Source organism: Phoenix dactylifera, chromosome 10 (assembly GCF_051530095.1).
Source record: "Phoenix dactylifera cultivar Ajwa chromosome 10, Ajwa_hap1_PhDact_Kaust_v1.1, whole genome shotgun sequence".
NCBI classification, from domain to species: Eukaryota; Viridiplantae; Streptophyta; class Magnoliopsida; order Arecales; family Arecaceae; genus Phoenix; species Phoenix dactylifera.
Genome location: NC_143199.1, coordinates 31,185,262 through 31,200,773, shown reverse-complemented (window position 1 = coordinate 31,200,773; position 15,512 = coordinate 31,185,262). Strand labels below are relative to the sequence as shown.

The 15,512-nt window shown below is 50.9% G+C and overlaps 1 protein-coding gene across 1 annotated transcript; it reads left to right on the top strand.

Moving 5' to 3' along the window:
• The first annotated feature begins 1,153 nt into the window (after positions 1-1,153).
• On the top strand, positions 1,154-2,921 carry LOC103707015 (lysM domain receptor-like kinase 3). Its single transcript, XM_008791342.6, has one exon. The coding sequence runs from the start codon at positions 1,388-1,390 to the stop codon at positions 2,657-2,659; it is 1,272 nt and encodes a 423-aa protein (XP_008789564.2). The 5' UTR covers positions 1,154-1,387; the 3' UTR covers positions 2,660-2,921.
• The last annotated feature ends 12,591 nt before the right edge of the window (positions 2,922-15,512 follow it).

The following is a 15,512-nucleotide window of genomic DNA, read 5'->3' as shown; positions in this document are numbered from 1 at the left end:
GTATCGATACAGGACTCATTGTAACTTGTCAGAAAAAGTTCTTTTTTTTTCTTTTGCTAAAGAAAAAGTTCTTTCAACGTTCAAAAATAGAGTACCACGAAAATTCTTTTGCTATCATCTGAGGATCCGGTTGGCTCGCAAGCAATTGGCTAAGCTCCGCAAATTCTTTTCCTCTTTCAGTCATAAGCTGTTAGGTATTTTCTAAAATGTTAAATACACTCCTATTTCGACCGCACTCATATTTTTTAAAATTTTTTGCTATTAGAAAAATTGACATTTTAAGTCCTTATTGATCAATTTTTCTTTTGTTATGACTATTTATAATTTTATTTTTTTTACATCTTTTTCATTTATGTTTTATATTCTGCAACAATTCAAGGCCTTAACCAAAATAACTAGTCGAAATATATTATTCAAGTTTCTCGATCTATAGGATCCCACTATTTAGTCCCACATTGGCTGAGTTGTTACATACTTAATAGAGTTTTTTTTTTGGGCTCGTTTGGTTCGCGGGAAGGATTTTTCCTCCTAGGAATATGATTCCCAGAAATCATATTCCTAGGAAGAGAATACCTAGGAAAGTATTTTTGGCATGTTTGGTTAACCATTGGAAAATGACAAATTTCCAAAGTGCTTATGTTTGGTTGACCATTCACTTTCCTAGGAAAGTTATGTATAATTCCTATTATGCCCCTAATAAAAATTAGTTCTTTAATGCCTCTTTAATGCTTCTTTAATGTTGAAGGGTCTTTTTGGGAAAAAATAAAAAAGGAGTGATTCCCACCTCATGGGAAAGTAACTTTCCCATGTTTCTCATGGGAAAGACTTTTCCATGAAATGTGGGAATCATATTCCCATGGGAATACAACTTTCCCATCTCTCTCCTTTGAAAACTCCAACCAAACAAGAGGCATTTCATTACTTTCCCGTTGACCACACTTTCCTCCCTCCTTTTCCTGCGAACCAAACGAGCCTTTTGTATTTTTGTATGGTTTCAACTCATCTGATTTAATTTTTCAGCACCATACCATCATTTGGTGAAAGATTTAAGCAGGCTTGACGTCTTGTGTATGTAGAAAATATTGCTACAGAGGGAGGTCCCTATTTTCAAACTAATTAGAGGAGATCTGGGACTAGCGAACTCGAGTGGAAGCAGCGTCACGTATGACGCCACGTGCACACGTCCTTCACGAAGCTGTGGACTTGTTTCAGGAAACACCTAGGCGTTTACAACTGATCCCCGCACCGCTGAGGCCAACCCTTTTGTCGCCTCGATCTCCTCCGTTCCCGTTCCCGCAAACTCTACCCTAATTCGACGAGCAGATCGATTCCTCTATGATTTCGAGGCCTCATCCCCTCCTCCTCCTCTTCTCCTCCCCCTCGTCCCATGTGCAAGACCCGACGCGCCGCCGCGGCCTCCGATCCCAAGCCCAGGCGGTCGTCCCGCTCCTCCGCCAGCTTCCCGGTCACCGACTCCGGTAGCTACCGCCACGCCACCACCTCGTCCATCACCTCCTCGTGGGCCGTCTCCGCCGACTCCAAGGCCTCCTCCTCCGCCTCTCTCGCCGCCATCCGCGACTCCCTCCCGGAGACCCCCACACTCTACCCCTTCTCCGAGATCAGCGCCGCCACCAACAACTTCCTTGCCCGCCACCTCGCCTCCGCCTCTTCCTCCTCCTCCTGGCGATGCTCCCTTCGCGGCAAGGACGCTGTCATCTTCCAGCGCCCCTTCCGCGGCGACCCCGCCGGCCTCCCCGCCCGCCTCGCCGCCGTCTGCAAGAGCCACCACAGCAGCCTCGTCCGCCTCCTCGGCGTCTCCCTCGCCGGCGACCACATCTACCTCGTCTACGAGTACTCCCCCGGCGCCACTCTCGCGGCGTGCCTCCGCAACCCCCGCAACCCCAATTTCACCCCTCTCTCCTCCTGGATGTCTCGCATCCAGGTCGCTGCCGACCTCGCCCAGGGTCTCGACTACATCCACCACCACTCCGGCGTCATCCACAATCGGATCAAGAGCTCCACCGTCCTCGTCACCGAGCCCCATTTCCGCGCCAAGTTCTGCTACTTCGGCGCCGCGGACCTCGCCGGCGAGGTCCCCGCTACGACCAGCGCCGAAGACAAGGAGGAGGCGGCGGGGGAGATCTCTCCCTCGTCCCCTCCGTCTCGCAAGATGAAAAGATCGGGCAGCCGCCGGATGAAGATCGAGGGGTCTAGGGGGTACATGGCGCCGGAGCTGCTCGCCGGCGGGGACATCTCGCGGCGGTCCGACGTGTACGCCCTCGGCGTTGTGCTCCTGGAGCTCCTCTCCGGCGACGAGCCGCTCAAGTACCGGTTCGACGAGGAACAGAAGGACTTGCACAGGGTCTCCCTCATCGAGACGGCAAGGAAGACCATCTGGACGGAAGAGGACTCCACCGAGCAGGATCGGCGTTGGAGGGTGCGGCGGTGGGTGGACCGGAGGCTGCGGGACTCGTACCCGGTGGAGGCGGCGGAGGATCTGATGCGGGTGGCGCTGCGGTGTGTGGAGCCGGATGCGGCGTTTCGGCCGGACATGACGTGGGTGGCCGGAAAAGTATCCAAAATCTTCTTGGACTCCAAGGCGTGGGAGGAGACGGTTAGGCTTCCGGCGGACTTCTCGGTGTCCATAGCTCCGCGGTGAGGATTAGCGTCGGAGACCGCGGTGGTGGCCATGGATATTGACGGGAGTCACGCGACCGGACGAATTCCCCCAATTTTTTATGTTGGTATTTTTGTAATTTTGTGTTCATAGGATTAATTGTACCCTGGAAGAGCAGAGAGCTGACAAAAGGTTACACTGATAAGAATTTTTTTGATATGTTTATGATTTAATTAATTGACATGTGATCGGCCACATCATTACCATCTAATAAAAATTGCGTTCATCAAAGCAGGTTCCTAAAGCCAGTCTCAACCTAAACGAAAACCGAATCGGAAACCTAATGGGCCAGCCTTTAATTTCCGGATTCCCAGTTGGGCCCAGTTTACTAATTGCCAACAAGAACATGGGAAGATGTAGGCTGAGGCCTTCAATTAAGCAAGCCCAATTTGGACGACAAGTAGTTGATGGCCCAAACCCGGCTCGAACTACTTGAATTCTCTAAAGAATTCATGACACAAAATATCTGGGGATCGATCTCATGACTGCATCTTGAGTATAGAGAACTTTCTTTCTTTCTTCTTCTCTTTTTTTTTTTTGTTCCTCGAGCAAGAAATCAGGGGGAAAAAAAGATCTGTATTTTGTTTAAAAAAGACCATTTGGGCGGTTTGTATGTACTTATTATTTTTAAAATAGATCTGCATATATATGGCAGCGGGGAAACAAAAGAAAAAGATAATTTTAAAAAATATATCTAGGTTATGGATTTGCCATTGGCTTGTACATCACGCGGTGTCATAGCTGGGCGTACCGTGGGTTTGTGGGTGTCACACCAACACAAGTGGATGGGAAAGCTCCGGATGGAGGTGTTTGGGCGTCACACCAGCACAAGTGGATGGGAAAGCTCCGGGGGGAGGGAGGGAGAAATAAAGAGGAATGGGATGCAGGTGTTTGGGTGTCGCACCAACACATGTGAATGGTACGTAGAACCGGGATTAAGCAGGATGGCGGTTGTTTTTAGATGCTGATGCCTTTTTTTTTTTTTTTTAACTTTTTTGAGGCCAATCATACATTTGAGAAATAGGTACCTCTCTTTTGTCACCATGATGCATTGTGTATAACACCAATAACATCTTATCGATTTTATTTTCAAGATAGGTGATATGGTTGCTATCCGCAGTAGTATAGGGCCCTATGATGTAAAAGCTAGAGCTCAAGTTGGACATTTTTTTTTCTGGGTAGAAAAAAAGGGGTAGGGGGGAGGAAGGGACAAGTCCGCCCCCGCGTAGCTACCCTCACTGAGCGCCCGCTCCGCCAGGAGAGTGTTCGATGCGGGCAGAAGCTCAAGTTGGACATTCAGTTTAGTTTTTTTACTTGGGTTGGACCAAGGAAGTATTGGAGGAGAGTTGAAGCTAGGTATCCCCACTTCTCACCTCCGTCTTGTAGCCCAAAATCATCATCAACATATCTTATTCGTTAATTTCTCAAATAAAAATATTTTTGTTTTGAAGTAGTTGGACAGGAACCGCAAGTGGTGATGATAACAAGACCCGGGACGTGATAGCTGAAGAAGATGTTCTCCGACATCCGATTCTCCCCGTAACGAATGACAAAATGGAAAACAATTAGATTCTCGAATTCCAGCCCTCACCCATCCCTAAACACGGTGAAGTTAGTAGGTCAATCAATAATTCATCCAGAAAAAGGCGAGGAGAGAGGAGCCTGTGATCCCTCGGATGGCAAGCCATGCATGTTTCCCAGCCTCACGTCACTACAGTAACCTTAGCCCACGCCTACTAAAAGCTATAATTATATATCGCATCTAATGCATCAACGATGGGCCACTCGCATCCACTTGTCAAGGACTTTCTTTAGCATGTGATGATGGAGGGAGATTCTTGGGCGGCGGATTACAAATATTATACATAGCAAGTATATTTACGTGCCTTGAAATTGTTATTTCATAAAAGGTGATAATCGACTATGCTATGGGTCATCTTACACAGCTATAATTTTTTTTGTTTTATATTCAACGAAGAAGTGTGTCACGCCTCAAACTCAGATTACAAACTAAAAGTTACGGCAACTGCCGCATATTCATAGAAAACTCTCTCCATGAGCATGCAAGACATCTTATCATGATATCATAATCAGATAGTAGCAATAATTTAAATAATATCGTTCAAATTCTAATTAAATAATACAATTAAAAGTCTTACAAAATCAAAAATATTTCAAAATCTTGCAACTACTCTAAAACAAGAATATTACTTACCTTGCAATTGCAATCCAACTAGTAGATCTAATTAATTCCGAAAATCCTCCTCGAAGCCTAATATTTCAAAATTTTACATTTTATTAGAATTTCATCATCAATTATTTTAAAAATAAAACTTCTAAATTCCAACACCATTATAGGGCTGATTAAACAAGAATGCCTAACATTCAGGTCGGTTTGATCAAGGTGATTTCATCGAATAATGCTCGAACTAGGGCACATATGGTTCAACAACGACCGAGAGTGATCAAATCTAACAATATTTGGCAAGAATCAGGGTGGGGGTTGACATATTGCCTGACGACCTTGTATTAGGTCCTTCACCTAGGTTGATCCAGAAATCACTAAGAGTTGTACTTACGAAGTCCTATCAACCCTAAAGAGAGAAAGTCTAGATAGAGAGAGAAACTTTGTAGAGAGAGAAGTAAGAAAAAGAAATGGTGGAAAAGAGATAGAAAAGAGAAAAAACAAGCTTCTCTCTCTACCAAGGAAGATGAAGGGAAGGATGTGGCTACAAGTGATGCTATGGGTCAAGGACTCATGGCCGAGCAACAGACGGCCAACAGCGACTAAACCATGAGAAACAAGGATTTCAACCTTTTAAATCACGAAATCGAGGTGTTCCGATAGTAGAAACTGGAGCCAAGGCTACAACCTGCTGCGGAGGAATAGAGGGAAGCCTCAATGAGAAGAACTGTCGGTGGAACATGCCGGAATCAAAATAAAAAAAAAGAAGAGCTTGCTTTCCGCAAACAGGAGAAACTGCAGCTTTGCCACTTCTCATCCAAATTTCGGTGATCATCAGCCAAAATCAAGCTTTCAAGGATTTTTTCCCCGGCTTTCGGCGACAGTGGGCCACGGTGGCGGCGCTGACACAGTCGACAATTGCGGAAGAAATCGAAAAGAAATCCTGCGACTAAACTCCAATTGGGACTGGCTTTCTAGCGAGGAAGGATGGGGTGGAGCTTATATAGAGCGAATACTAGGGTTTCCTAGTCTTCGGTAGAATTCGAGGAGGAGGAGGACCATCGTGCTTAACAAGGGCTCTACCCTGGTTCTTTTTCGGACGGGCCTTCGAATGCTGGGCCGGGTTAACAGGCCGGCCTAGTGAGGCTAGGCCTCACAAAATGCCTTTAACTGGTGATATTTATTTATTATTATTTTTTTGGTAGAAACCTAGCGAATTTGTTAAGGTGGAACTCGTAGCTAGGTGTCTTCGAAAGATATAAATTTACTCGCACACTAAGAGGGGGAAATAAGATCATTAACTGAGTTTGGCAAACTTGACTATAAGTGAAAATTTTCCAAAATAGTTATGGTGCGAGGTCAAAAACTCTTGCCTTCAACGCATGGGGAATGCCCTAAAAATTGTAGTGTAAGCTAACCATACATGTACGATAATTTTTTTTTCTTTAGAAAAATCTAATGATTTAAATTAAATGAGAGAAGATACGTCCACAAAAATCAGAAAATAAGATGTTACAAAAGTGTATAGGAAGATCAGTCAAGGATGCCTATAAAGTAGATCCCATGTGATTCGCCGCATTATTCTTGTGCCATAGGGAAGCCACAATTGTCAAATTTCTAACTATGATGTTTAAGATGCAATTGAACATCATTCTGATGAATCGAAGCGAACCGAGTCTTTCATATCGGTTTCAAATAGTTCTGATAGGTGGCCGGCTTAGCTTTGGTTTTAAGAAACCGATTTATACATAACTCTAGTGATATACTTATTCCATGTAGTTTTCTATTATGTCTGTCGTGTCACATATATATTATAAATAATCTGATTGCAGGGCCGTATGTATCTCCCCGGTGCTGCCCGAGCTCTGAACTGAAATCTAAATAATTAGCATGCATAGCTCTTGTTTAAGGAGCAAGTACCGGAGGAGTGCACCAATAACTGCAGGTCTCCGCAGGCATGGATGTTCCTCTCACGTGAGCTGACTGCTTTACAATGACCTTCGTCAAAGATCAATGCATCCAAAACCGAGCAAAGGATGCCGGACGTCCCACTCGAGGGCCCTTGGGAAGCACAAACTCTTCCACAAATCTTTAATCTAAGCATCGTTTTCTCGTCTAATGTTATTTCCGGGAAGAGGAACTGTCCGGTTTGACGCGACCGTACCCTGATGCCCAGAACGAATTTTATGCATTTCCGGGCACCATTAAGCCTTCATTCTTTAATAAGAGCTGCTTCAAGCCTTCTTTAACAGAAGGATAATCCCGGTGTGTGCATGTGTGTGTGTTTTGAAGCTTGAAGAGCAGAGTTTTCCAAATGGAAGAAGTAATATTCTAATATTCTGCTTCTAAAGTTGAAGGCATTTTCATTTTGTTTGGATTAGAAAAATAGGCAAGCCAGCGGGATAAGAAAATAAAATAGCTGCATGAATGACCAGCCATGGAGTTAGAAAAGCTTAGGTCAATTGTCTGCAATAATTAAAAGGTAAATTCCCATCATCCAGGTCGACGCTTACTCTGAATTGATCATATTATTCCTGTATAATAATGAAGTAGGAGAATCAAACATGGTGGGGACTATGAGGATAAGAATCGAATGATATAGGCCGGTTTGATTTTTTTTTTAAGGTCGCATGGGTTGATTAACTTGACAGACAACACTTCTTGTTATTTTATAAATACATTTGCATCAGCAAAGCCCTTTATGAGTTTGCTGTTAGATCCTTACTTTACGAAGTATCATCGAGTTATAAAACGTCAGATATGCTCTGATCTGTTGCACTAGTCTTGAAACTCGATCAACTCTGGACAATTAAAAATCATCGGTACATTCAATATTTTGCTAAGATGACAGTGTACAAATATACTTTATGGGTTGTGGATCAACTTTCATAAACAATTATTCCCCGATATTTATTCCTAGCATATCGTTACATGTATACATGCATGGAAACTGTGATATTCCTCTTTCCTAAACAGTTGATGTGCTTTGTAAATGTGAATCGAACAAGTTAAAAATCATGGCTAAAGCAAGTGAAATACTTTATCACTATAACTGATTTGAATGGCAAAATCAACATGCACTCCATAATGACCGAGATTCTGATTATTATACATAATGTTGCTGGAAATTGGACCCGGGGGCAGTCCTCGGTCGAGGAGAGAGAGCGGCGATGAGTTCTCACGGCGGGGCGGCGTTCAGTCGGCGAAGCGGCGATCCGTCAGTTGGCGGCGTCTTCCGTCTGGGTACCTGCACACGAACCGGTGGCCGGGTTTTCCGGCGCCGGCCCTCCGACGCTCAAGTCAGGGAGGGGGCAAATAGTGTCGAAAGGGAGATAAATAATGTCTGTAGAGTATATCAATCTTCCAACCCCCTCCTGAGAGGCCAAGGCTCCCTTTTATAGGCGGGGGTTGGTTTACCTGCGATGTAACAGGGCGAAGCCGTAGTACGGCTCGGCATGTTGTTCAGGTCGGCGCATGGTCAGGCGAATCATTGCCCTGATGTCGGCGGTGAGGGCGTCGTATAACCCGAACTAGCACGCTGTCAGACGAATTATTGCATTGGTGTCGGAGGTATGGCCGAGATCGGAGACTTATCATAGTTGACTAGACTCTGCTGGGCTGATTTGCCGTGGAGAGCTGAGAGTCCGTAGATGACAGGAGCCATGCGCATTTATGGTGGAGTAAGCTGGAGATCCGCATTTATTGTGGAGTAAGCCGGAGATCCGCATTTATTGTGGAGTAAGCTGGAGGTCCGCATTTATTGTGGAGTAAGCCGGAGATCCGCATTTATTGTGGAGTAAGCCAGAGATCCGCATTTATAGTGGAGTATGCCGGAGGGTTACAGCGACCATGCGCAATAAATGCCAGAGGGGCGTCAGGGTATGGTCCTCGGCCAGACCTCTGAGGCGCACGGCCGTAGTAGGTGGCTGACGAGAGTAGACCTCGAACATCGGGGTTTTTCTTAGGCCGGAGGTCTCGAGGTCGGGCGTTCCAAAGTCGGACGCCGACTTCGGCCGTCCGGGGTCGGAAGTTGTACGGCTTCTTAGGGGCATTTATGTCATTTGGGAAAAAATCTTATTCCCCCCAACACTACCCCCCGACTTCCGAGTTCGAGCGACTTGTGGGCTCGGACGTGGGAAGTAAAGTCTGTCACTGAGGTTGGGGGGCGAGTCTCGTCCGCCCCCTTGCGCTTCTCGGAGCTTTCATGGTGAAACCTGCGCCCTTTGGCGTCTCGAGGCTGCTTTATTCAGTGAGCTTATGATGAAGCTCGTATCATTACGCTTCTTGAAGCGGAGGTGGCGTCTCTTGAATCGCCAGGATCGCCTTACGGCGGATTAATGATGGGGGTCCTCGAGCTCGTCGAGGCGGTGCCTCAATCCCGTAATCGAGGCTTCTCGCTCATTAATGAGTGTGCCGTTACGGGGTTTAAAACGGACACGCGGCGTGACCCAAGGTCGGACGCTTCCGATTTCGTGTTACTGGATCACAATTCCGGAGAGGTGGAGGCCACATCGAGGCTCCGCGTGTCCCAGATCTTATTAAATGAGGGGAGCGGGGCAGCGTCCGCTCGTTCCTCAAGACGATTTGATTTTGCAGACCCATGATGAGGCCCCGAGATCCGATGGGACAACGCTTCGATTTCGTACCCGATTTATTAATCCGGAGTGAATACGGTGCCTCGGCTTCCGAGGTCGACACGTGGCGCAACCCGATCGGGGGATGGGAACCGACCCCATCGATCTGGGCCGTCAGGAGGGTCTATATAAACCCCTCGAGGTTGCCCTAAAGGTTTTATTTGGCTGCTTCTTATTTTCGCTGCCTTTTTTCCTTGCTTCCTTTCTCAACCGAACCTTGCCGTCGGTGCCCGGAGCGATTTCCGGCGATGTCCAGTAGGTTCCCACCCTGTTTTCACTAGGGTTTCCTCTTTTCTTCTCCTCCCCAGCTCCCATTTTCCGCTTTTTTCGTTCTTCTGTGGGAATGGGTTTGGGTCCTGAGGAAGTGGGATCGAGCCTATCGGGGGAGGAGTTGGAGCTGATCCGCTCCCGGTTCTTCTTTTAGCCCGGGTTTCGTCTTGAAACTGCGGGGCCGGAGGACAGGGTGACGCAGCCGCCCCCAGGTCGGATCGCAGTCTACCGCGAGACACTTTGGGCTGGCCTGCGTTTTTCCGCCCACGAGTTCGTGAGCCAGCTGCTGGCCGAGTACCAGCTCGTCCCGGCGCAGTTGGCTCCGAACTCGTGGAGGACCATAATCGGGTTCTTGTCCCTGTGCCTCGGGCACGGGATCCCGATCTCGGTAGGCCTCTTCCGCCGGTGTTTTCTGTTAAAGAAGAACCCGGCGGATGCAGGGTGGCTATACTTTGCCTTTCGGGGCGGTATGTCACTCTTCCAGGGTGCCCCTTCCTCGATTAATGAGTGGAAGGGGAAGTTTTTCTTTCTGGCGTCCGAGGCGCCTTGGGGGTTCGACCCGAGGTGGGGGAACCCTCGGTTGCAGACCCTCAATAAGCTCTCCGAGCCCTCGAGGAGGGAGCTGAGGATCCTGGACTCCGTGCGAGCCCTCGGGAGGGGCAACGACCTGACCGAGCTCCTGCGGGAGGACGCCCTGGCGAGCGTAGGTCTGAGCTCGGCGCGCCCCGAGGGTAAGGGTGGTTACACTATTTTATTTTTTCTTCGTTCTTTGCTTTTACTGTCACTGGTTTGACACTTAACGAAATTTTGATTTCAGATATTGCCCGCCTGCCGACCAGCAACACATCACTTTTCTCTCGCCTGAGGAGGCGAGAGGCCGAGGCCGGGGGAGCTAGGCCCCAGCCCCGGAAGAGGGCGAGGTCGGACGGCGCCTCCAGTTCAGCCGGCACGAGTGGCCCCGAGGCAGGGGCCCCTGCAGTCGACCCGAGGCGGGAGCGGGTCGTTAGTGATGCGAGCCCGTCGGCCCCTCCTTGCCCTGCCCCCCTTGCCCAGCGGGGGGAGTCGTCCATGGCTCCGCAGCAGCCAGAACCCGGGCTTGCTCGAGGCCCCGAAGCGAGCGGCTCCGAGACCTCGGGCCCGGTCGTGCCGAGCTCTTCCCGTGCTTTCCGAGAAGAGTCAGTCGAGCCGGACTCCCCTATTCCCGAGGGGAGCTCGGCCTTTCAGGATGCCGAGGTCGCGCGCTCCATGTTGCGGCGTGCGGTACTTCCAGCGGACCGGGCCGTGTTCCGGAAGGTTTCGCTGGAGGAGGTCGTTGGCAGCGCTTACTGCAACACCGCCCGGGTAAGCTTCCTTCTTAATTTCCTTGAGTTACTAGCGTACTTGTGTGCTTTTCAACTCACAATACCCTCGTTTCTTTCTTTTCAGCATATTCTCGAGCTCGACACCTTGGCGTTCATCGCCCACGGGTGTCGGGAAGAAGTCCGACAGCTCGGCCGACAGCTGGAGCCGGCCAAGAAAAGAGTCGCCGAGCTGGAGGCGGCGTTGGCCGCGGCCGAGGCTCGGTGGGCGGCCACCGAGGCTGAGCGCCTCGCTATGGCGGAGGGGCTCGGGGAGGAGAAGGCCGCCCACGCCCTAACCAGGTCGGCCTTGCGCGGCACGGAGGCGCGCTTAGGGGAGGTCCAGGCCGAGGTCGCGGCCCTCAGGTATGAGGACGGGGTCTCCCGCCTCCGAATCGAGCAACTTGAGGCCCGGGAGAGGAGGGCACTCGAGCGAGCCGAACATGCCGTGGAGCTCTTCAAGGAGTCGCAAGAGTTCCGTGACATGTTGGAGGAGGAGACAATGGACGGGTTCCTCCGAGGTTTCGAGAACTTCCGGGCTCAGATGCGCCGGTACTGCCCTCAGTACGACCTCTCGACGATCCGTCCGAGGGAGGACCTGGGCCTGGGGTCCGACGTGGAAGCCCTCCCCGCCATTTTGACATCCGAGGCGGGGATATACGAAGAAGACCCCGCCGAGCCTTCGACGGGGGTGGCCGAGGCGGTTGGCACCATAGAGGCGGCTCCGGCGGCCGAGACGGACGCCGTCCCGGAGGCGGTACCCGAGGCCCCTGCCCCCGACCCCGAGCCTGTGCCGGCTGAAAACCTCGAGATCATCAACGTGCCGGACGACCCCCCGGACGTTGCTCCCGCCGCTTAGGACTTTGCGTATTTTTCCTTTCTTTTTCATTATATCCGAGGTCGGCTCTTAAATGGTCGACCTCCAATTTTGTAATCGGCCTTCGGCCTTCTGTTAATGAAAAACACTTTCATCATTATGTGTTTGCCTTTCTTTTCTTTTTTTGTTGCGAACGAGGCTAGGGCCTTAGCTAACTGCCTCGACGACCTCTAACTTCACATCTTCATTTTTGGGTTGCTTAACGAAGTTGTCCCCTTTTCCCGGGCTATGTCTTAGCCTTCTCGGGTTCCAGTCATTCCGACCAAAAGGAGCTCCGAGTCTTAGGTTTTTTAGAAAATTCCTCTAAGTCCCATAGCTCGAATCTAAGAATCGTGGAAGTCATCACGTTTAGCCTTTAGGGAAATCCCAAGGCATCGAGGTCGGGCCTTAGCCCTTCAAGTAAGACCGGACTAGGTCTATGCTTGCTGCTATTCGGAGATTTTAGTCGGGTTTCCGAACTTAACTCCGAACCCCTCGTAGGGAGCGCGGGCTAATAAATAAGTCATCGTCGAAGGTTTTCGTAGTTATCGTTCTCGGACTCTGCCGAGATCTCGGTGAGCAAGGCTGGGATTTCCAAAAATTGTCTTGGTATCCATGTTTGGCTGACACACTCGTGGTCGGGACCACTTTCTCAGCTAGATGTCGGAGTTTACGTAGAAGAGCCGAGTTGGGCCCTAATTTATGAAGCCTTCGTACAGATTGCGGAGACTTGACGAACGGAGCCATCATAATGTGGTTAGGGGGTCGATCTTAAGCCGACCCATTGGAGAGGCCCGACTTTGGGGCGAGGCAAGACTCCAACGTTGGGATTCCGCCCAGCAATATGTAGATAAAATTTAACAAGGAGGGCGTCTAGTTGGATGTACCTCTTGCATTCTCCGAGTCACGCTTCGCATGGTGGAGTAGGTTGCCTCCTTTCCTCGTTGACCTCCGGAGTCATTTTGACTTAAAGGGGGGCTCGGGTTTCTCACGGACCCAACAGCGCCCACCGAGGTTGAGAGGATTTGGCGAGGCTTTATTGAATTGTAGCTCTCTGCGAGGTCGAGGGAGTTTCAGACCCCATGGTAGGACCTCGGGCGCCTCAACCTTGGTCGAGGGATCTTGCGTCAGGTCGGCGAGTCCGCGGACGCTTTGCTGACCTGTGGTGCCTCCCGTGGTCGAGGGAGTTTGGGACTCTACGGTCGACCCTTGGGGCATCCTGATCTTAGTCGGGGGATCGTTCGTCAGGTCGGCGGGTCTGGGCACGCTCTACCGATCTACGACGCTTCCCGAGGTCGAGGGAGTCTGGTTCTCTACGGTCGACCCTCGGGGCATCCCGACCTTAGTCGAGGGATCGCTCGCTTCGGGGATCGGGGATTGTCGACCGCTCCCGGGGGTCCACTTCGTGGCGCCCCGGGTGGAGCCACCCTTTCCACCCCTCACGGCGCCTTCCCGAGGTCGAGGGAGTCTGGTTCTCTACGGTCGACCCTCGGGGCATTCCGACCTTAGTCGAGGGATCGCTCGCTTCGGGGATCGGGGATCGTCGACCGCTCCCGGGGGTCCACTTCGTGGCGCCCCGGGTGGAGCCACCCTTTCCACCCCTCACGACGCCTTCCCGAGGTCGAGGGAGTCTGGTTCTCTACGGTCGACCCTCGGGGCATCCCGACCTTAGTCGAGGGATCGTTCGTCAAGTCGGCGGGTCTGGGCACGCTCTACCGACCTGCGACGCTTCCCGAGGTCGAGGGAGTCTGGTTCTCTACGGTCGACCCTCGGGGCATCCCGACCTTAGTCGAGGGATCGCTCGCTTCGGGGATCGGGGATCGTCGACCGCTCCCGGGGGTCCACTTCGTGGCGCCCCGGGTGGAGCCACCCTTTCCACCCCTCACGGCGCCTTCCCGAGGTCGAGGGAGTCTGGTTCTCTACGGTCGACCCTCGGGGCATCCCGACCTTAGTCGAGGTAGGAGAACGAGCCGAGCTCGTCCGGTCAGAGAGGACCGTGCTCATAGGGGGAAGTTGATGGAGAACGAGCCGAGCTCGTCTGGTCAGAGAGGACCGTGCTCATAGATGGAAGTTGATGGAGAACGAGCCGAGCTCGTCTGGTCAGAGAGGACCGTACTCATATCTTGACGTCTCGAGCATCCCTATAGCCGGGGCATCCCGACGAACCGGGGCATTCTGACCTTAGTCGAGGGAATTTCGCGCCAAGTCGATATTTCGTCGTCCTGCTATTCTTCCCGAGGTCGAGAGAGTTTGGGACTCTACGGTCGAGCCTCGAGGCATCCCGATTTTGGCCGGGGAATCTGAGGATCACAGACGACCCAATATTAGAAGAGAATTACAGCCATCAAGATAAGAGAATTATTTGCGAAAAGGAAGCTGAGTCCATTGTCCTGATTGTCTTGAACCCCTAGGGGTTTTACTGGTAGTATATTCGTAGATTCTCGGAGTTCCAGCTTCGCGGGACCAGGGTCCCCTCTAGGGACTTTAATTTATACGCCCCTGGTCGTTGTACCCGGGCGATCTGATACGGCCCCTCCCAATTTGGGGCGAGCTTTTCTTGCTCAGTCGGTTGAGAAGCCTCGGCTCTCCTGAGGACGAGGTTCCCCACTTTGAAGAGCTTGGGCTTGACTCTAGAGTTGTAGTATTGGGCCGTTCGCTGTTGGTATCTCGCCATGCGGACCCGGGCAACCTCTCTTGTCTCTTCGACGAGGTCCAAGTTGCTCCTGAGCTGGGAAGAATTGGTGTCGGGGTCGTAATGCTCCACCCTTGAAGAAGGCAGGCCGATCTCCAACGGGATGACGACCTCGGTGCCGTATGCTAGGTTGAAGGGGGTCTCTCCCGTGGGCAGTCGGAACGTAGTCCGGTATGCCCAAAGGACATTGTACAAGTCCTCGACCCACTGTCCTTTGGACCGATCAAGCCTAGCCTTGAGCCCCTGCAAAATAGTGCGGTTAGTTACCTCAGTTTCCCCGTTTGTCTGGGGGTGAGCGACTGAGGTGAAACGGTGATCAATGCCGAGCTCAGAGCAAAATTCTCTAAAACGAATATTGTCAAATTGTCGACCATTGTCAAATATAAGGATATGGGGTAGTCCGAATCTGCAGATTATGGACTTCCACACGAAGTCTCGCATCTTTTGCTCGGTGATCCGGGCGACGGGTTCGGCCTCGACCCATTTGGTGAAGTAGTCAATGGAGACGACCAGGAACTTTCTCTGTCCGGTGGCCAGGGGAAAGGGCCCCAGGATGTCGATCCCCCATTGGGCAAACGGCCAGGGGGCGATGATCGAGGTCAGCAGAGCTGAGGGTCGGCGCTGGACATTGGCGTTTCGTTGGCACCGATCGCACTTCCGGACGAAATCCGTTGCATCCTTCTGGAGTGTGGGCCAATAATATCCTTGTCGCAGGACTTTATGGGCTAGTGCCCGACCCCCCAGGTGATTTCCGCAGATCCCTTCATGGACCTCTCGGAGGGCATAGTCCGCCTCGGAGGGGCGGAGGCATCTGAGAAGGGGAGAAGTAAATGATCGTCGATAGAGTTTATTCTCGTACAA